The following is a 22,944-nucleotide window of genomic DNA, read 5'->3' on the forward strand; positions in this document are numbered from 1 at the left end:
AGTAAAAAATGTCTTAATTGTATCAATATTACATGATTATTTTCAATGGCTATTCTACCAAGCGTCCTCACAAGTGTTGGCTTTTCAGAAACACTCTAATGGAAGCCAAGTTGATGTGCTTCTATATGCAGTTATTGCACAAAAATAAAGAAGCACCAACTCTAACTTCTTAGAACTGGATTGGTTGTTCATGGATATTGAAATCTCTGTATAGAATATAATAATAATAATGATAATTAAAGCATTAGCTATTGTGAGAATATGGTTATTCTTGTTGCTTTATGTAGGCTGTTGCCTACCAAAGATGCCCCCGCCCACAGCCAAACAATCCCCCCCCTCCCCCCCACCCGCACACACACTTGTCAGACCAAATTTTCAGCCCCCTGGGGATGATTCCATGATGACAGAGTAGTGGCATGTGAAATGAGAAGACATGTTGGCTGCTGCTGTCCCTTCTTTAAAAAGCAAATCAATGGAAAATGACCAGAACTGTATTTATATATTACAAAATTACAAATGTTACAAATGTAATTCTCTAGGCTTGTGTTTACATGTTCACATTCAAAAGAAGCAGTGACGGTGCAAGCATCTAAATACTGTGTAAACATTGCCATGCTGACAGTTGCCACCAGAAAATGATGCTTTTTGCAGTTGCTTTTATTTCTTTAAGGTGGAAAAAAAGCATTAGGATGCCAAATCTCAGCACCTTGGGGTTCATCCTGTACTACAATAGCACATCGGAAGGATCCAGTCTCATCCCCGCTCCTAGCATCACTCCCTCAGACCTGACCCTTCTGTTTTGCAGCTGATATGGACTATATGGACTGGGGACTGAACTGTGCGTTTAGAAATAATGTAGATTAAACCTTTCCTTTCAAAAAGGCAGAGTTTAACATGATATACAGTTTGTCCCCTGCATATTACTGGACGGTAGGACAGGAAGAGGCCAGTGTCTGACACTTAATGCCTAAATATTTAATTGCTAAAACCACACAGCTGAAGTAGTTAGGACTCTCTTCACTCCTGCCTTGCTTCTTTCACTTTAACAAATCATTTTGTAGTGTTTGAATTTGCTCCTGTACTGAAGGACCTACTTATATTCCTAATGCTTTCAGCACAAGATGCCCTTGACGAAGCCCCAAATCCTCCTGTTAAACACCAGATTAGGCCGTATCAATAATTTGGCCTATTCTGTGCTTCACTGAGCGTGTTTTTGGCAATTAGTACCACAAAAGACTCCTGACTGCACGAATGCAACTCATGCTCTGCCTGTAGAATCCACAGCACAGATTTACAGTACCTGTCTAAAGCGACAGCAATGATGTGAAACATCTCCTGTCAGGAGCAGATTCAAGGAGTCGACTTGTCTAGCCTTGTCAGTCTTAGATCTGATCAGTCAAATGGTCAATATGGATGTACATCAGAGGTTTGACTTGCAAAACTAGCAGAGATAAAATTTTCAAGTTCAACTGATGCGAAAGCTGTTGAGAAAAATTGACAAAGTATGTACTGAATCCAAATAATTGAACCACCAGCTGTTTTTTTTTGCCTATTCAGTAGAGATAGATAGATCCACCCCAAGAATACAAAGCTTAAGCTTTCCCATCATCCAACTTTTTTTTTTTTTTTCTTTTATTACACTCAATGCAATGTAACTCATAGCCGGTATGCTCCATATGCTTCATAAGCGCCTTCTCTGGAACGCAACTTTTAAGGACTAAGCCTGGGGCTGCATGAACATATCTTTTCACTTTAGACTGTAACTTAGCAATATATTACAGCATCATCAAATAATTTATGTTTTTTGATTCCTGATTCTGCACAAACTATATATATATATATATATATATATATATATATATATATACACACACACACCCATACACGTACGTACTGTATATGGTACTGTGCAGAAGGGCCTGAGGAAACTGTTGTTTGTTAAAGCTATAAATACTGTCAGTATAATTAATGCAGATTAATTAACATCATATTAACATTAACATATGAACACAAGGCACTTCAGGCACTTCTTAGTTTTGCTGTATTGAAAATATATCATATGGAGACATGACCTTATCAGATTAAATTGAATGTTGAATTTTGTGTTTTGTTACATTCATTATTGTTCATTTGCATCAGGTTTGCAGTAAATGTGCAGCATTTGTTTAATTACATTTCCACAGACACACACACACACATACACACACACACACACACACACTTACTATTATTTTCATGTTTTAGACTTTTAGACATAATTTTACATACATTCAGTCTCCGTCTCAATAAGACTCACGGATGCCCAGGCGATTTCAGGGTGGTATAGGAGAGGAAAATAAATGTACAAAAAGCAGACGGAGAAAAAAAACCCTGGCCAGCTTTGATCACATGGAATCACTTCTGAAACTGGTATCAACAATCAGAAGAGATGACATTTGAAGACCACATCAAACGGAAGGACATGACAGCTGATCAAAAGGGCTTTAGCCAGCGAACGGCTGGCCCGACCCGCTCGTAAAATCCTCTGACCTTGCGTTGAAATCACATCCACTCGCAATGTCCGCAGACAGACACCCCGGCACAGGGCAGGTAATGCAATTCTAACACTAGTTAATTAATTCTACGTCATATATTAGGCGCAGTCCCCAATTATGCACCTGCTTGCCGATACTTCCTTGGACCAATTGCTTCTAAACTTGTGGAGCGTTTAGTTTTTACTGGAGATTAGAAGTTGTGCCTTCCCTTCAGCTGAAGTTTTAAAAGGGCACTAAATGATAAAAACCCTATCGAAGGTGTTCATATAGCGCTCAAAAAAAAAAAAAAGGGCCCGTGTACTCTTGCATGAAATTCGGTTTAATTGAAAACCATCTCGGAGCGTCACCATATAAATTGTTTTGGATTTATAAGACTGAGGCCTTTGGGAGAGCAGCAGTTTGAGGGTGTTTTATGAAAAGATGCCATGCTATTTAATTTCTTGGTGATGCGAATACAATGGAAGAAGAGAGCAAGAGAGAGAGTGCGAGAGAGCGAGAGGAAGAAGGATGCATGGTCTATTTCTACTGCTTTGCACCCGCAGTGGAATCTGTAAGCTGACCTAATGTGATTTTGGCCAGTAAATGAACCCAGGCAGTGTCAGGGAGTGATGCAGCGTTTGAGGTGAGAACGCAAACGTGCTGCGGCTTAGGAGGGCCGCAGAGTGGGCGTGACGGACGCGTGCTGTGACCTTTCCTTGGTTTTTGTGTTTATTTTTTTTTTCTTTTTCTTTCCACCCTTTTCCTTCTTCACGCTCTCCCTATCTCATGTGCTCCATCTGTATCTCTCTCTCTCTCTCTTTCGCTCTCTCTTTTTCTGTCTTTTATGGGAAATAGCCTTGAGCCCCTGATCACTAAATCCCCTGTCACCACAGCAAGAATAGATATTTCATCTGCGAATGCAATCCGCCCAAGCCCAGTGATGAATACTGCACCTCTCTCCAGTATAAGGGATGCTGCTTTAATTCCGCACACCAACCATTTGTTGTTTTCTGAAGGTTTTCTTTCTCTCTCTCTCTCTCTATATATATATATATATATATATATATATATATATATATATTATTTGTTTAGAATATGTCGTATGTCCTTCAACAATTCAAAAAGTGAAATTCACATAAGCTCAAAAGTTACATTATTTCTTCTCTACACTGTCTTGAAATCTGATGCTACCAGCTGTGAAACACCCTTAAGCTCTTATAAGTAAAGATGCCAAATAGGTCTTTTGGAGAAACAGCTGAGACAAACCACTTCCTTCCATGTGATAAATTTTAAAAGAACCGTTGCTTTACATTTGACATACGAGTGAGATTAACCCTTTTAAAGGTTATAGAACCTCCACAGCTGTCCTAAAACCGTGCAAGCCATTTAAGAACCCAGAAACGATAGACCAAAGCAATGGTGTGAACAGTAGTGGCTTTGTACTGCTGTGTGTGTTTATAGATTTTGGTTTTATAGTGCAACTGAGTGGATTTTTTTCTCTGATTGAAACTAATGGCCCTGATCTTCTTATAACATGAAGTAACGATTTAGAGGGCTATTTTTCTGATTTGTGCCTCAAGTCACTGTAGGCTTGCCTGGCCCTGTCTGACACATAAAGCCTTCTCATGTCAGTATTTCTTCACCCCCTCTCTCTGTAAGGATCTGGCTTATTTACAGTACACTGCCTTGTGGTAGCAGCGGTTCAGCCCTTTGGTGTCCTACGATAGCCACAGTCTCTAAATCTGTAAATGATTTTCTGTTCTTTCATGTTTTAATGCTTAAATGCATAGTCTTACCCACCACCACAACTTGCATTCATAGAAGTAACAAATTTATCTTGACATTTTTGCACAATGTAGAGAACTGGTTTTCCAATTATGTTAAAAAGTTATATATTTACATGCACAGTTGTATGCAAAAAGTTGGGCATCTTTACTACAGCCTTTGTAGCTAATCAAGCTTAACATAGGTTTAAAAAATTTACTTTGGGAGAAGGACCACGCCCTTAACCCCTCCTTCTCCAGGTCATTGAGTCTTTTGTATATCCCCACATTTCAGTCTGTCCTGTGTCAAACAAACGTCCTCTCCTTTTTGACCACCACTGTCACACACAAACTACAGGAAAGTCGATCTGGACTCTATTTTTGGCAAATCCCAATGCACAGCTACACTCTTTAATGACATTTAAAATGAACATCATCAGTGATATTGACATTTACTTCCAGGATTTACTGGTATTTTGTGCAATCCATTCTTCCCTCTGTCTGTGCAGTTTTGCCAATGCCACTGGCGTCAAAACAGCCCCCCATGCTTCACAGTGGCTTTGATTGTGGCAAAAAGAGTTCTATTTTGATCTCCCCAGTCCAAAGCACATGTTTTTACTCTTCTGCCTTCTCTAGAAGTTCTGTAGCATATTTCTCAAATGCTGAGCTTTATGATGAGATTGCAGGAAAGATTTCCTTTTTATGACTCTTCCAAAAGATTGCACAAGCAACGCTGCACAGTGGAATAGTGCACCCTTCCTCTTGACTCAGCTAAACCTCCCTGCTGGTTCTTGGCATTCAAATGTGGGGGTGGTGGTTAATTTGCCGGTCTCGCCAGGATATGAACAGCTTCCTCTGAGAGCTTTCTTGGTGTTTCAGCTCTCATCTTGACCTCCATAGTTACCCTGAACTGCTTTCTTAATAACATTCTGCACTCTGCAAGCTGAAAATGCTTGGCTGTCTACTTATTGCCTGTGGGCATTGATTACTTTCATTTTCAGATCTCGAGACAGTTTGAGAGGAGCCCATGGTTGCTGTGTGTTAGTACAAGGTTTGAAGGGTCAGAGATTGTGTAAAGCTTGGGATTTTGATTCAGCGGAGTGCCTAATTACAATTGGTTATTGGGCTTAGGCCTGATTTGCAGATCAATGTCCAACACCTTGTCAAAAAATGAAATTAAATAAATACATAAATATCAGTCTTTGCAACACTTGGGATACCCAGACTTTTGCAGAGGCCCCACTGATTACTTTGATGTTTTTTGTGTTGTGAAAGACAGTGTGACTCTGCATTAGACACAGAGGTTGTGTTTGCTGATTCTCAATTTTAAATTATATATTTATATTTTATGTTTTAATTCTGATACAAATGAACAATTATTGTAATATAATGCAAATACTCTACAACTTAATTTATGACAATTATGTATCAGGCTGTAAAAAATGAAGCATGAATAATGCTGTAGATTGTACCCAGTAATAATACAATAATACAGTACAGTAATACAGATCTCTTCAAATGTAGACAAAATAAAGTGTCCCCCTGGTGCTACCTTTTTTAACATTAACCTTAACCTTTCTTGCTGTTGATGCTGTCAATGATCAAGTGTATGAGCAACTGAAAAATAGTGATTTATCATTTACTCATTTCTTGAGTATACTAATATTGATCCAGTCACTACTTTTTAATATTTTCTAATATTTAATATTTCATTCCGCACTGTATGTTACAATAGAAAACCATTACAGCAGTTATTAATGGCAAGTGAATCCATGCTTTTGAACAGTATCATAGTAATAAATGCTAGTGACCTTAGGTGTGTGTGTATATATGAACAATTTCCAAAAAACAGTGAGTTTATAGATGTTTATAGAAAGGTGTTTGCACTTATTGATCTATGTCCATTTCTCTCTATTCTCTTTGTTTAACGCAGTGAGCCAAGGAGGAATGGCGGCAGACATTTGTCCAGATCCAGGGATTCCGGAGAACGGGAAACGAATTGGTTCCAGCTTCCAGTGAGTCCTCCCCAGCTTCTCTTATTTGCCACACTTGTCCGGTGTAATGGGAGCTGCATGGCACTGTCGTAATTAGAGCCAGCCCCGCTGTTTGACATATGCAGTTTCAGCCTCCATGCTGCTGCACTGTATGGGGGAGGTAAAACTCAAACCTGTGCTTTCCATTGGAAATAACTTGGCCCCCAGTTACAGAATGAATCATTTCATTATGAGTGTGCGACAATGGCAAGCTTCAGCCTCATATTTCTTTTTTGTAGATGATAGAGCTGCACAGGGCACCACTCAAGTATTACAATTTAGCAACACCAAGTGACACTCTGAACTGAACTTTTGGACTATTTTCTTGAGTCACTTATGGTGACTTGAATAAGCTAGGCTAAATGAAAGGCTGCTTACGGTCACATAACCACAGAACTGATGGTTTCACACTGTTCCACATTGCAGACATTTAGGCTGCACATTAGCTTTTAAAATTTTGCTGCAAATTGTGATTGGTTGGGGGAAGTGACTTTTAAAGTAATCTCTATAGTGATATGACCTATAGATACAAATAGCATTAAGCATTACAATTTGGCCTTATTACCAGCAATACAAAATTTATATTTACATTAATTATTTGTTAGTTATAGTGCATCCTGATGAAATCATCAGAATCAATTTTGCTAGGTATGTTACATATATAAAGAATTTGTATTTAGTGTGCATCAGTACACACTACAAACTTACTGAATATTGGTGCATGATTTGGATAATTGGCAAAAGTAAATTAAGGAATTAAGGAAAACGTTTTATTATGATTTTGATTTAATGAACAGTGATGTGATGTGCACATACATGTTTTAGGACAAGGAAAATATATATTTTTTTATGTTTTCTCCATCAAATGTAAATGTTTTATTATGTAACTGACCGAGTAAAGAATTATGCAATCATGTAATGACATCTGATTAGTACAGAAACAATGAATCAGTCCAAGATACCAATATTACGGATCACCCTTACGTTTGACAGTTCTGAAGCTCGTCCCTAAGACTCTCCCTTCTCTGTGTTGCCTGGAGTTCTGTCGCCAGCACTCAATTTAATGGAACGGCTTTGGGATGACTGAGAAAATAAGGGGGCTAAACTGGGTTCGGAAAAATCCTCGTTTATTGCAGGTTTAGTGACTGGAAGGCGAAAGTCCGTCTGCTGAGACAAGCGCTTCGAGAATTGCATTGCTCTCCCACTACCCTTTTCCAATTTAACGAAAAAAAAAAGAAAGATATGGAGACTGAGGGAGAGAAGGCCTGAGAGCCTGCAATGAATGTGTGTGATTTACGTAGCAGGTCATTTGCTGACGGTCATTTTTTTCCCCCTCAAACTCCCGCAGGGTCGGCGCCAGCATCCAGTTCTCCTGCGATGACAGCTATGTGCTGCAGGGATCAAAGAGCATCACTTGCCAGAGAGTGACTGAAACCCTGGCCGCCTGGAGTGACCACAGGCCGATCTGTCGGAGTAAGTGCGAATATGGCTTGCCCCGGCCCTGTCCCGACACTTTCTGTAAGGACATTGTCAAATCCTGTTAAGCGAGATGTGCGCCACATGCCAATGAAGAGGCAGGGCAACGCAATCCATAGTTTATCGCGGGTAGCATCTGGCAGAGGCCTGTGGAATATCGTCGAGTTCATATTCTGGCGCACTGCAATTTAATCACACAAACAGCCACCACACCATACATACTGGTAATATTTTTGTTTATGCATAAATCCAAACATAACAGCATAAATATGATGACACGACCAGAGAAATCATTCCTTTTCCGTGTCTGAAAAAATTAGTGCGGGCGCTCTGCAAAGTCGTATAATGTACAATAGCCCACTTGTGCTCGTTGCAGGTTTTTTGGCAAAGGAATTCGCTCTTTGTTTCCCAAGCACATTCTGTCCTTTCATGCATCAGTCTGGCAAATTAATTAGACGTGATGTTTGCTTTAATTACACTCTGTCATTTTGAGTGCCTGGCCACGGTGTCTCCCTTCACGTCTCAAAAAAGAAAAAAAATGCACTAACCTGGACAGAAGCCACATTTAAATACACAATTTCAAGTTTAATTAAAGTTTTGCTTGCTTTCGTAAACATGAATGTCTTCTCACCGCACTGTGCTGAATTAGTGTTTGTTTGAACACATGCAAGAGATTAAGAACCGGGGATTTGTGTCCCTTATATTTCAAAGTTGTCTGTGGAGAGTTTTGTAAACTCTAGTCCCAATCCAGAAATGTGTCCAGCTTTCTTATCGCAGCTTAGGACTGACTGTCTCTTTCTTGTAAAGCCGATAAGTGACAGCTATGCTGCAAAGAAACGCAATACTTGGCAAGTAGGAAAATCTTAAACACACTGTAGCTAGAATTTCATTTAAGATTCTTCAGGACATTTCTTTAGATATTAAATGCACTGGCATGTCATTTTGCCTTCAAGCTAAATGTTTTTGAAGGAAATAAAATGATCTAACATTGGAATAAAACTATTTAGCTTCATGGTCAAGAAAATGTAGAAGAATTGTGTGTGTGACACTACCAGTAATATCTTGAAGAAAGAGTTCAGCAAAAAATAAAACAAGGCTGATTTATCACCCTAGATGCAGTCGATCGGCCATGATGAGATGGACAGATCAGTGTTTTTGGGGCCAGTACCAATCACCAAACGTCTTTCAGTACAATTGCTCGCTCACTAATACCAATCAAGGGCTGGGCAGGTTCTATATTAACCTTTCCAGGCATACTCGGTATTGCAGCATCGTGCAGGGCTTCTGATCTGAACACTCTCTGAAGATGAAAGTGTGGTGAGTGGTGTTTGTAAGCTCTGCTGTGTTCTAATACTGGGCTGAGTTATGTACTCTTAGTGTCTTATTCGGTTAGTGGTGTTAGGAGTCTTTACTCTGCTTCCTCCACGAGGCGTGTTAGTAGCAGATCCAGCACACAGAGCAGAGTGCAACGCCGGCTTTAATGGGGTTCTGCAGTCATACACAAGCTCTGTGGTTCCATCTAGTGATCAAGAAGAAAGAAGAAGAAAGTGCAGCATGCTATGACCACAAAGTCCCGCACAGAGCTGCTGTAATCCTTAAACTATGGTGCATTGCATATTTTGGCTGAAAATCGACCAATACAGAGGTACGTCCTCTCCATATATACATGCCCAAAGGCCTCTCCCAGTCTGCTAAAAAATGCTCAGTTGTTTTCAACAAAACAATGTGGCTTAAAACACAGTAGAACTAACTTATGTATAGAAACAAAGTCATCTTAATGTACCTGAATAGAGAGGCAGACATTTTAAGTAACTGTACCCCCTTTTTACCTTTTACCCCTTTTAGTGTGGTGGTATTCCACAAATTGCGGCCCTGTTTGAAAGCGGAATAGTTCTACAAAGTCAGACATTATGCAGAGTCAAACAAAAATATACAGCGGTGGGCTGAGTGTGTTTAAGTAAATCTTTGTCACCATTCTTGAATAGAAGCAAAAAGTATTCAAGAAAACAAAAACTTGAGTTGGAGTGAAAAAGTTTTGGCTCAGAAAACCTCATGGAGTAATGAATTCCCTACAGAACTGCAGCAGTAAACCCAGCATCTATCAACATAGAGGAACTGATGTTTGGTAGCTGCTCTTATTTTTTCTTTTTCTTTTTATGTTTGGTTTGAGATGAGATGCTGAAGCTCAACAGGGGGGAAGCAACAACAGTTCTGGTGCTGAAGCAACTGAACAGGAATGGGTTTCCTGAAAGCATCTTAGCTGAAGGATCATTCTAGAAGAGCCCAAATCACTTGTCAAAGAAAAGGTTTTGGCAGTATATAAATGTGGTAAAAGTTGACAAATGTTGCACTTACTCCTCAGTCTGTACAGTCTTTGGCATCCAACCCGACACTCAGCTGGCAAAACACCTTGTTTTGAAATCACTGGTTTTGTTATACCCCCCTCCCATTAACACAGAAGTTAAAAGTGTTTGAGACCATACTACAGATTTACCATGGTAAAATGGTGTCATAATAAAAATGTGCTCCTTCATAAACAAGGAATACCAGCATGTTTTACCGTCCGCATTCAAATGCGATGCTATTTCTCTCTAGACAGGATTTTTTGTCAACATTGGAATCGCAAACAGGCTCTGAGCATTGGTCATCAATATGAATGAGCTCATAATAATGACTTTAATACCATATTTCACATTTTGCGTGGTGTAGGGTCGTTCCTGCCGAGGTTTAGACATCTGTCCCAAGGAGAAAAAAATCAAGTATCATACTCAAGTTCTCTACCAGTTGTGATGATGTTAACACTGAGTTTTCACACTTGAGCGTTTCTTAATGAACCCTGGTCTGTTTTCTCTGAGAGTTCAGTACGTTTGATCAAGTGTGAAAGCTGAATTCCAGAGTTCAGAAGCACTGGTCTTTGGTCATCCTAAAAATAGTAGTCTGAAGTTCATTTCAAGTGAGCTCTCAGGTGGCCAGCAGCATGTTCGAAAGCTGTCCACCCCTAGTGCCAAGTGACGTGATTGGTTCATTTTGTAATGTTTCGCCCCTTCTGATAGCAAAGAAGTGGAAGAAAGTGGTGTGAGCGCCTGCACTGAGTTGTGTTCCGTGCCTAAAAAAGCACGAACAGCTGCTCGTTTGCAGCTTTCTGCATGAGGACAAGCCACACATCCAATAATCACTGTTTATCACCGTTTGAGTGTGACATAACAATAATAAAGGTATGAGCCTGTTGACAATTGCCATCTGTTTGTCAGAAATAGTAAAGAGATTTACCTGTTCATTCTGCTCTATGAAAACAAACCTGGGAACAACCTTGAGGGAGTCAGCTCCTCCCCCAAACGAGCCCAGAATCGATCACCGACTCAAAACACCCCATGATGCTTTTGGGAAATTGGGGCCGAAATAAAAACAACAAAAAATGGGAGGGAAGAAAAAAAATTACTCAAAAATGCACTTGAGTGGAATCAAAAATATTAGCATTTGAAAGAAATGCTCAGATCAGTTCAAAATCCTTTCAAAATCCTTCTAAAAATGCCCATAAAAACCAAATATATGCATTTACTGTTCATATGATTGTGAGAAAATATCATGGGAAGGTTTATAAAGATCAGCTACAAAGCAAACATTTTTCAAATGTCTTCAATTTATAGCCTGTCTTCATTAAACTCCCCTCTAAAAATAGGCCAATGCTTTAATTAGCTGTGGAATCTTCACTGAGATTTCAGCTTCACAGTTAAATATTTAAGATTACACTGTTAAACGTCAAGAGGTGAGTTTATGTATAAATGTCACAAAAGACCTTGCCCTGTCTGTCGAAGTGTAAACAGCTTCACGTTATTTTACGATGCATAATGAATCATGCAGAATAACCTCCTCGCATGAAAACCCAGTTGAAACCACCAAAAATAATGGCTATGTGATTTTCACCTCTAATCCCTGGGGCTTGTTTATGTGCTGCAGAAAGGGGTCATTTTGATTCAGAAGCCTCTTTATTCAGCAGTAGGATATCTGTTCCATAGCCTGTGTTCATTTTCTCTTTGCCTTAAATGAGGTAGTGTAGACCAAAATTGCTTTGTTGCTCACATGGATTTGGAGGACAAAGTAGGTTTTGAGTGAAAAGTTCAATTAGGTAATAGAGCTGTCAATTTAGTTTGCTGTCATAGAGTGCAGTATGCACATGTTGCTTTTCTGAAGTGGACTAAACTATGAGCAGAGCGCGTTTTGGTGTGTCCCCATCCCCATTTGAATTAATAAGATCACTCAAGATTAAAAATTTAGTGAATTTTACACAAAGTTGCCCTGAATATATGATGAGGTCTTCATACCAAACCAATATCATAGTGGATACTAATACACTTCCACAGTGCAGGCTAGAAAAAGTAAGTGAGCCCTTTGTAATAACCTGGATTTAACTAACAAACAGCCTTACAGTTCCTATTTAACACTTTGAGTGAACAGCCACAGTGCAGGCTAGAAAAAGTAAGCGAACCATTGAATTTAATAACCTGTAGATCCCTCTCATCCACAGACACTTTTACCATTTCTTTCTTTACCCACCATACATTATAACATTTATTTTTTTATTATTATTATTTGATTGCAACAAATTTGAGATTGAGGTAAGGTTAACTAAAGTGTTTTCCCAAGAGACGCATGGCATTTTATTGGTTAAGTATTGTAATTACAGCCAATAATAACAACTGATATTTCTGGGCCCTATTTATGACCATTTCTAGTGATGTTAATCATTGCTTATGATGTCAGCCCACAGATTCTGCCTCTCTCCAAGGAACAGACTTGAAATAGGGTCAGTGTTTCTTTGGGCTGCATCTAAGGTTAAGCTGAGACCTGGAATGGTTGCAGTCTTGAAAGGCAAAGAGGACACCGGCCCCCTGAAGACATTAATCAAAATTAAATAAGGCAGTATTTCAGACCTTCAGGCGGAAGAGTAACCGTGTGTGACAATTTCTTTGCACAATTCCCCCACAATGCTGATTGATCCAGACACTTTTTGTCTCGGCATCGCCAAGCACCCTCTTTAAAGATAACACTTAAATAGCCCCTCACAACCCCCCCTCCCCCTCTTCTCTTTTCTGGGGATAAGATAGGGGCTGGAGGTATAAAACGGAAAGCTAAAAAACTCTTTAGCCTCATGATTTAATAATTCCCTGCGGGTTTTCTTTTTTAACACACCTCTTGAAGAGAACCATTGGTGATCTCCAGAGATTATTTAGACTTAATTACAGGCTACGTTGCAGACCTGTAAATGAGGAATAGCTCTGAATTGACTCTTCCCCACTGCTCATTCAACACACCGGTTGTCGGATAATTAACAAGCCTTCCGTTTTTTACTGATGTCTGTAACATCAATTTGCAGCTATGCAGACAGGGTTAAAAGTCATCACTGATCATAAATGTGAAGAGCACTTTTTTCCCCTCCAAAGTAATAATTCTATTATGATATTACTTACTACACACAGTTATATCAGAATATCATGACCATCGCTGGTTCGGAATGAACTCATTCCCATTATATGCCCATTATATCAGCTCCACTTCCCATATAGGAGTGCTTTTGTAGTTCTATAATTACAGACTGTCTCCTTTCATCCTGGACCCCAGAGGACCACCACAGAGTGGGTCTTGCTCGAGGGGTGGGTCATTCTCAGCACTGCAGTGACACCGACATGGTGATGGCATGTTATCGTGTGTTGCACTGGTATGAGTGCCGCTGGAGTTTTTAAACACCTCATTTATCAAGCCAAAAGAGTCAGCACCCTTTTACCACTGATGAAAGACTAGAGGATGACCAACACAAACTGTGCACCAACAGATGAGCTTTTGTCTCTGATTCTGAGTGTACAAGTAGAATGGACAGTGAGTGGCCACAGTGTTTAAACATTCTAGCAGCACTGCCGTGTCTGATCCACTTAAACCAGATTAACACACGCTAGCACACCACCACCAAGTCAGTGTCAGCGCAGTGCTAAGAATGACCCACCACTCAAATAATGCTTGCTCTGTGGTGGTCCTGTGGGGTCCTGACAATTGAAGAACAGGGTGAAAGGAGGCTAAGGAGGCACCTGATTCTCTCATGCAGAGAGAATCAGGTGGACTATAGTCTGGAATTAAAGAATGTGCTAAGTTGTAGGCCTATATAGTCCTATATAGTAAATGTAATGGGCCAAGTTTATTCCAAACCAGGGGTGGTCCCCTGGTTTGATATGACTGTGTAGTTTAGTTGCTAATCATGTAGCATTTCTGCCTTTGTAGTTAAACATTAATGTGTGCATGTATATCAGTGTCATGACGTGTTAGACCAGACGTGAAGGGATGAACACTCGTAGAGATGGAATCCAATGCAAAAGGGTTTATTCAACAAAACGAACATAAAAAGCAAGAGTATGAAGAACATGAGCAGCAATGAAAGGGCAATACCATGAACAAAACCAAAACGTGACATCACAAATGGCGAACATAACAGACCTGGGACTGGGAGGAGTTAGGAGCTGAGCGGGCACTAGAGCAGCACTCACTAACTAGACAAGGAGATTTGAGGAACCAGCAGCTAGACAAAACGGCAAGGCAAGCGAGCCTCGCTGATAACGTGGTTAGCAGGGTGACCTGCTCTTGAACGCGGATACCGAGCTGAAGCTGACCGCAACACACCTCAAGTTGAGTTGAGGCTCCATAAGTACCCCCAGTCCCAGGTGAAACACATGAACCAAACGAACATGACTCGACTGACACATGAACACAAACAAGGGGGAAGTCCTTATTTGGGCCTGTGGGCCCCCTGGGTCTGCAGGTATGTGACTAAAGCATAAATATTAATATGCATTAACCTCTTCAGACCCTGCGTCCTCATATTTGGACATTACATTTCTGCTTCTCTGCTTCTCTGATACTTAATTTTTTTAAACTTTGACCCTTTTGGACATTAGATTTTATACTTGTTAGGTCCTACTAATCCCAAATAGCTGGGAGAAATTAAAAATGCACACCAAGCAAACCGGGTCTCAGGAGGTAAATATATTTTTGTTCATGTGCAACTTAAGTTGTACCCAATGAGTCTGCTTCTGACAATCAACTGACAGAGAAGTTTGACAATGTGCAGTGCACACACTACCACACACAAGTTAATAGTGATTGTTATGCAGCTCAATACTGGAAATGCAAAGTCTTTTGAGTTCTGGAGAATCGACTGCTTAGGGGTTAAATAGGGATTATTGTGCTTTTGCTATTGATGATCCTTTTTATAAAGACCCTTTTAAAGTCTCTGTTTGCCCTGTTTTTCTTGTGTGGAGACTTTCCTCCCAGAGGTTTCAGAGTGATTTCAGGATGCCCTCAAAGACGAACGTGAATTCCCCATTTGAGAATATCTGCAGCCTAATCTCTTCACATCTCTACCTTTCCAAAGCCCTGGCAGTGTCCCACAGAGGATCAGATGAGGCCACAGTAAAGATGCCAGCATGTCCTTTTAAGTTGCCAAAGAAAATCCTTGACTAAACACAAGGGAGCATGAGCAGCTAATACCTGCTCAGAATAGATAGTTGGATGGATGGGTGGATGGATATGGAAGATAGATAGACAGATAGATAGACAGATAGCTAGATAGTTCTACCCAAGTCATGTCAGCAATGGAGTTAGTTAATCATATAATCATATACTGAAGCATGAACTTGAATAAATGTGAGTCTGACCTCTTAACATTACCAAATGTTGGTGTATGGCAGCTGTATCTGGCCTCATAGATCAATGCAACAAGTGACTGATAATATATGGAAGTGGAACTTATTATTGAATGAATTTGTATTATTGAAAGTAATCATTGCCATTTTATTATAAACATGTACCTTGTAAGATCTACCATGCTGGTAAACAATTAAGCTTATAGTCCATCGAATAATATTAGCTATTAGCAGGGCAGTCAAGAACCGGAGTTGAATACCCCTGGTGTTGTAGATCAACTGGAGTTTGATTCTCTACCCAGGCAAACATACCACGCTGTACCAAAAAGAGTTAAGGCTTGTTTAAGGCTTCTGATGCTACATTTGTCTGGTTCTGTGACACTTTTAAATTTCAGGTAAGTCCATGAATGTAACATAATTGTAAATAAACCTGAGCTCCTCTTGTGGCTGTAAATGTTTGACCAGTCTCAGTAGTGAGACTGACCTGTGTAAGAGCTGTGGTCAAAACCTGCAGCAGATGGCCTATGATCTACAACTGTATACCTATATACTGACACACAAGGCAGGTGATCCTCATAAAGGGAATCATTGTAATAAAGTAAACAGTCTGGCCTTCTTTCAACTTTGTAATTGTCTTATTTGTTTTTCTCACCTCAACAGCAAGAACATGTGGCTCAAACTTGCGAGGTCCAAAAGGTATCATCACCTCTCCGAATTACCCCGTCCAATACGAGAACAACGCCCACTGTGTGTGGGTCATAACCGCAGTGGACTCAGAGAAGGTGAGTCTGCAGGTTTTTGTTAATGCTTTCAGATAAACTCTTGGAATGAATATTCATAAGGAGGAAGATACTTTTCTTGAAGGAGTTGGAACATGCTGCTTTTGTGCAGAGTACGGACAAGCCTCCAAGAAACATGAGGCTGTAGTCTTGCATAAATGTCAGGAAAATAGTTAGAAGAATCTATAAGCCTTTGAGCACAGTGGCCTGCTAAGTTTGCATAGGGTCTAAATTATTGCTGTCACTTCCATCTCTCTGCCTGATTAGTCTTAGGACTTGTATTACAATTTCGAATGGAACATAGAGACTTTAGACATTTCGTGGATATTATCGAAATAAAAAGGAGGAATGCTTGACCGTAGTAGACCCGACAGTAGTGCAGGTTTTACAAAACATCCCATTGGGGTTGATTTAATGTCAGGCATGTTTATGTATGCATAACTTTTAAATAATTGTATCTGCAGACCTTGAAATGAATGTGCTATTGCACTCTGTTGCTGTGCACAGTGCATTAGGAGTGAAGCCTTACTTAGACTTTTTAACATTACAAACAAAACTGATTGCGTTATCATTATAATGCACCTGCTAATGGTGGTTTACACATTTTTCTCAATGTGTGTGATATCAAATGTTTCCAGAAACAATGTTTTAAGCACAGATACAGCTGACGTTACTTTGCAGTGTTATTTAAACTTCAGCTTTCTCATTTCCTCTTTCCCATCCTTGCAGATTGCTGCAAGTCAATATGAAGTGTGACAAATTGTAGTTTGCTTGAAAAAACAGTGCCATTAAAACCAGTCATTGTACAACCCAAAATAGCAGACGATGAATATCTACTCCAGTTGTGAAGAGAACATCAGATCAATCATACAAATATGTTACAGTTTTGTCAGAAATGTAATACTTTAGCATTTAGATGGCATAGAGATCACTACACTACATTATAAAACTGTGAAAGAGACTGGAATCAAAATATGTGCATCTGAAGTACACCGACCAGCCATAACATTAACTACTGAAAGGTGAAGTAAATATTATGATGCTATGGCAAGGGTTGGAGTAGGCATATTAGGCAGCAAGTGAACAGTCAGTTCTTGAAGGTGGACAAGCATGAGGATCTGTGCCACTTTCACCACCAGGGCCAGATTGTGAGTTTGTATTTGATGGCTAGATGACTGGGTCAGAACATCTCCAATACATTAGCGAGAGTATTTCCAGCATACAGTGGTCATTACTTTCCAAAAGTGGTTCAAGGTAAGACAACCGGGGAATCAGTTACAGGATTATCTGTGCCCATGGCTCACTGATGTGATCCATGGAGACCTTTAGAGGTTTCGCGGAGTTCGTCTCGACAGGTCAGAGCTTTTTTGGCGGCATGAGAGGGAGTCACACAATATTAGGCAGGTGATTGTAATGTGATGGTTGATCAGTGTATATTCCTAATAAAATGCAGAAACCACTCTAACCACTATTTTGCTGAACATAATCACTTATTATAAAAATTACTACCTTCTGCTCAGTGGCACAACATTATGTTGCAAATCCACTTTGCACATAACAAGGCTTCCCTGCGTTGTCCATTTCTTTTGCATTTTGTTGAAACAAGATGTTTACATACACTATATAAAAAGACACATATGCATTTTATTCTCAATGTCTGATATGAACTTTTCCCATTTTAGATCAATTAGGATTACCAAAATACCGAAAGCAAAAGACCTTGTGAAGATGCTGGCTGAAGCTGGTAAGAGTGTGTCATTATCCACAGTGAAACCAGTACTATATCAACATGGACTGAAAGGCCACTCTGCCAGGAAGAAGCCATTACTCCAAATAAACATAAAAAAGCCAGATTAATGTTTGCAAATGCACACAGGGACAAAGACCTTCATTTTTGGAGACATGTCCTGTGGTCTGATGAAACTAAAATTGAACTGCTTGGCCATAATGATTGTTACATTTGGAGGAAAAAGGAGGAAGCTTGCAAGCCTAAGAACACCATTCCAACTGTGAAACACGGGGGTGGCAGCATCATATTGTGGGGTTGTTTTTGCTGCAGGAGGGACTGGTGCACTTCACAAAATAGATGGCATCATGAGGAAAGAACATTATGTGGAAATATTGAAGCAACACCTCAAGACATCAGCCAGGAAGTTAAAGCTTGGGTGCAAATGGGTCTTCCAAATAGACAATGATCTGAAGCATACTGCCAAACTGATTACAGAGTAGCTTAAGGAGAACAAAGTCAATGTTTTGGAGTGGCCATCACACATCCCTGATCTCAATCCTATTGAAAAATTATGAGCAAAGCTGAAAAGGCATGTGCGAGCCTACAAACATGGTTATTATTGTGAGAAGCTTGTGGAAGGATATCCATAACGTTTGACCTAAGTCATACAGTTTAAGGGCAATGGCACCAAATAGTAATGAAATGTATTTAAACTTTTGACTTTGAAGCAAGAAATAAAATTTGCATTAAAAATCCCTCTCTCATTATTCTGGCATTTAGCAAATTTAAATAATTTTAGTAATCCTAATTGACCTAAAATGGAAAAGGTTTAATCTAAATTCATGTCAGACAGTGACAAAAAATGCATTTTTTATGTGTCTTTTAATATAGTGTATGTAAACATCTGTTTTCAATTGTATATATTTATGCTTCATTTAGATTTAGATTTTATTTGACAATTCTACCTTCTGTTTCTTCCGTATATTCTATCCTTTGAACTATTTAACTAAATAACAATTAGAAACTTGCAGTGGAGTGAGATAATTTACTGGTCATTCCTTTGAAGTACCTTGCTATCAGTAGGATAATCCATTAATAATTCTACTAATAGATCAGAATGAATCAGAATGCGATATGTTAATGGATACACCTCAGTTGGAATAGACTAGTCCAATTAAGGCCAATCTGAAGATGGGAAGTCCTTTAAAAAAACTAGACTAATAATGACTCCTGTATCAGATTACATTCTCTGCATGTGAAAAGCAACAGCAACACAAAATAGTACTGTAATAGGAGCTGTCATGGTATGCATCTACTGCATGTGAAGGGCAAGTCAGTGCAAAAATCTAAGAAATGTGCGAAAGGTCAATGCAAATAGCAGCTATTTCTACCAATTTCACTGTTCTTGCCCATTAATCATGAGTAGAAAAGTGCAGAAAAACTATAGATTTTGTCATTCGAAGGTCTAAATGAAAATGATAGGAGTACTATTGTTTTCCTCTTTTAAACCTAACTAGTAAAGTAAAATTTCAATAATACTTGATTAAATTGTATATCTTCCAAAATAATACTTGAGTGCAAATCTCTTGTACAATTACTCAAGTATTTTGCATCCTTGCCATTATTTACATAGTTTCTTGTAGATTTCTTGTGTCACAAACTGCTGTAGGTCACACATCAGTCATTACTGATTAAACAAGCACACAGAAAGCTTTAATTACATTGCTGATCCATTTTACTGTGTGGATTGTGGACATGCACATGCTGTGATTCCTCAGTGGGCAGATTTTACTCAGATAAAGGGGACATCATCCAACTGCCAGTTGGGATAGTGTAGTGGCTAACACCAATAGGGAATAGGACTTGAATCTCTGGCCAGGCAAGCACGCCACACTACACCAATGAGACTCCTAACGTTACATTTGCAGTAGTGGCTCAGGCACTCTAGTGACCAGGGCAGGGGTCTGAGGGGGGCTCTGTGCTAAGATGCTACTGTTGGGCCCTTGAGTAAGGCACTTCTCCCTACACTCTGACCCCAGCTTAAATATGCGATTTGCAGTTGATTGTAGTGGGTAACAATGCAGTCTATGCTGTTGCAGGCTGGGGATCAAATCTGTGGCCAGACAAGCACACCACGAAACACCAGTAAGGGTGCTTGGATTAGACTCCTAACTCTACAGTCACCCTCTTGTGTAACATAATTTGATGTCGCTCTAGATAAGCTAAATTTTGTGAATGTGAAAATAATATTTGCAAAGTCTACAAATGACCAAAGACATTTGTTTTGGTTAAAGAAAGATGTTTGTGTATGATGATGCAGTGTCCAAGCTGTACACAGGCTGTTGAAACTAATTGAATGTGGAGTCTGCAGTGGGAACCCTACCTGACCGCTAGATCAAAGAGTAAGAGAGAGAGGGGAGAAAGGAGAACATGAGCAATGGCTAGATGCCTCAAAGCGAAAGAGTGGTGCAAAACAGAAAAAAAAATGAGTTCCTTTAAGGTAGCTGTGAGCATCTGTTAGTCTACACCAGAGGTAATACTGCTTCACTAATGGAGCAGGATGCATATTAATGACAATCCGCTAACAGACTATTCACCAACCACATAATGGAACAGAATATTGAGGCCAGGTACTGTCTCACCCAGTGTCAGTGCACTGAGTTGAGAGCAGCTTCTGCAAAGCCCATAGTAATTCATCACACTATATCTTTATGCATCTGTCACTACCCTGGCATCTGGGGGTGATGAGCACATGCTGTTTTTTTTTTTTTTTTGATGTTTCTGTTTGTTTTTTGTTTTTTTTTGGACACGCTGGATGACCGCTTCTCTGTCCTCCCAGTGGAATGAAAACATCCTTTGACTCTCCCTCTTCTGAGTGGAAAGGGCTCTTATGTACGGTGTGCTTCTCCGGCTAATGGGTATGTTGGTGGCAGTCATGGCCGCAAATCCATTGGGGCTCCACATGTTGTGACAGTTTCAACTGTGGCTCATCACTCAACGGCATCTCCATGTTACAGCCTGCTCTGTTCTCTCTTCAGCTGTGGAGTGGTGTGGGACCACCACATCCTTGGCAAGTGCAGTATAGACTAGGCCCTACACTGAAAAAAGTCTGGGTAAAAGCAATCCAATGCTGGTCCTTCTATATAGCAGAAAACACAGTGATTCAGAATCCCACATGCTGAGTTACCCATAAGAGTTACCCAAATGTACCCAAATGTTAGCTTTTTCCCCTCTTTTTGGGATCTTTCTTTTTTACATTAACTTAGGAGTTTTATAGAATATCTTAAAAGAGAATGTCTCCACAAAAATGGCTTGAGAGTAATGATTGAGAATGATTGATTGAGATGCTTTAAGTTTAGTATTAAAAGAGCTAAACAAGTGCAGTAGAGGCTATTTCTGTGTCGTGTAAGCTAAGAGAGGAAGCAAAGTTGTTCAGTATTGCAAAGGTTGAAAAAGGTGGAAGTAATTTCTACTTAGGAAGAGAGTGTATGATCAGACAAAACTCCAAGATAATGCACTGTATTTAAATTAGTAACTTATCTAAATGACTTACCCTAGAAAGAGCTGCCTTAGACCCTACCAAATATAATCTCCATTTTCCTAGTTTTTACTTGAGGAAATTTGACACATTCACTGTTTAATACTGTGGATGCAATTCATTATGGCAGATGACTGCTGAGATAGATTTGTCATCAGCATAGAAATGGAACTGTAGCCCATGCTAATGGACGATAGGACCCAAAGGGTGCATGTAAATGAAGAATAAAACAAGGCCTAAAATTGAGCTCTGTGGAACTCCTTGTGAGACTGAATATGTGAGTTATATTTGCCAAAATTGCTAAAGCAATGTTTGCTACTAAAGAATGAAGACGAAAAAGAAGGATTCTAAGATTAACTATATCAAAAGCAGTAATAGGATGCATAAGCAGGAGAACAATGATAAAATCAGAATTAGCTGAACAAATAAAATCATTAACAACTGTTGACAGAGAATCAGGTGGAGGTGAGGAAGGTTCATATAGTTAGTTTCAATTTTGTTTGTTTAAAATATTGAAGAAGTTCTTTACACAGAGACTCCAACCTAGTCAGTAGAGAAGATGAGGCTTGAAGGGTCTTGTTACGAGCGGGATTGGGTCTAATTGGTATCCTTACCAATAATGCTATATCAGTAGCAAGAAGGCAGCTTTCCTATAAAGGTGCTCAAGGCACTGTCCAGTGACCTTCATAGACCTAAGCTCTGGGGTGTGCCAAGAAGAGGTGTGCGCTGAAGGAAGAGTTCTGTTTTTCAGTGGGGCCAAATCATTAAGAGAAGTAAAAAATTGTAATTTGAGACTAGAAATTCATCAAAAAAGACACTGATAGCTAGTATGTGTCCATATTGAGAGTAGGAAAATGGACATTTTGAACAAAATCATAACAGCCAAGAATAGATGAAATCTCAGGAGAAGCAACTAGCAGAATCACTATGGATATTTATATATCCAGGAAGGGAAGACCTTTGAGCAAACGGTGGCAGCTTCAGTTAGCAGCTCACTGATTAAAAAACAAACAACACTAACAAACGTATGTGGTTTTCACAGCATTACTGCTGTATAATGAACAAATTCTTACTGTGGAATCTTAATACAGCATGTAGCACTCTAGTTCTGTGAGCATCATGGTTAAACTTCAGTGGCAGGTGAATTCTACAAGTAAAGATTTTCTCATGTGAATCACAATACTGTAATTTTAAGTAGGATTAGTTGTCAGCAGTTTGAACAATAATCCATATTTTGTAGATTATTTCCACACACAGATACTAGTTTTCATTGCAGTGCAGACGGAAGGATGTCTTTGTCTTCCATAACACAAAATGCTACAGTAAGTTAGATTATATGTAGCTAAAAAGTACACAGAGAAAAGCACCCAGTCTTTTAGATAAACACACATATGCTAGTGGTCTGTTACCTTAACAATTTTACCA

At 39.5% G+C, this 22,944-nt stretch overlaps 1 protein-coding gene across 5 annotated transcripts in view; it reads left to right on the top strand.

Moving 5' to 3' along the window:
- csmd1a (CUB and Sushi multiple domains 1a) overlaps window positions 1-22,944 on the top strand; it is a 498,833-nt gene that overhangs the window by 279,618 nt on the left and 196,271 nt on the right. For all 5 annotated transcript variants that reach the window (XM_072677610.1, XM_072677611.1, XM_072677613.1 and 2 more), the window contains exons 8-10: window positions 6,210-6,291; window positions 7,658-7,782; window positions 16,134-16,255. In XM_072677610.1, coding sequence (XP_072533711.1) covers window positions 6,210-6,291; window positions 7,658-7,782; window positions 16,134-16,255 — 329 coding nt within the window. The remainder of the gene's footprint in view (window positions 1-6,209; window positions 6,292-7,657; window positions 7,783-16,133; window positions 16,256-22,944) is intronic.

Source organism: Salminus brasiliensis, chromosome 4 (genome assembly GCF_030463535.1).
Source record: "Salminus brasiliensis chromosome 4, fSalBra1.hap2, whole genome shotgun sequence".
Taxonomy (NCBI): Eukaryota; Metazoa; Chordata; class Actinopteri; order Characiformes; family Bryconidae; genus Salminus; species Salminus brasiliensis.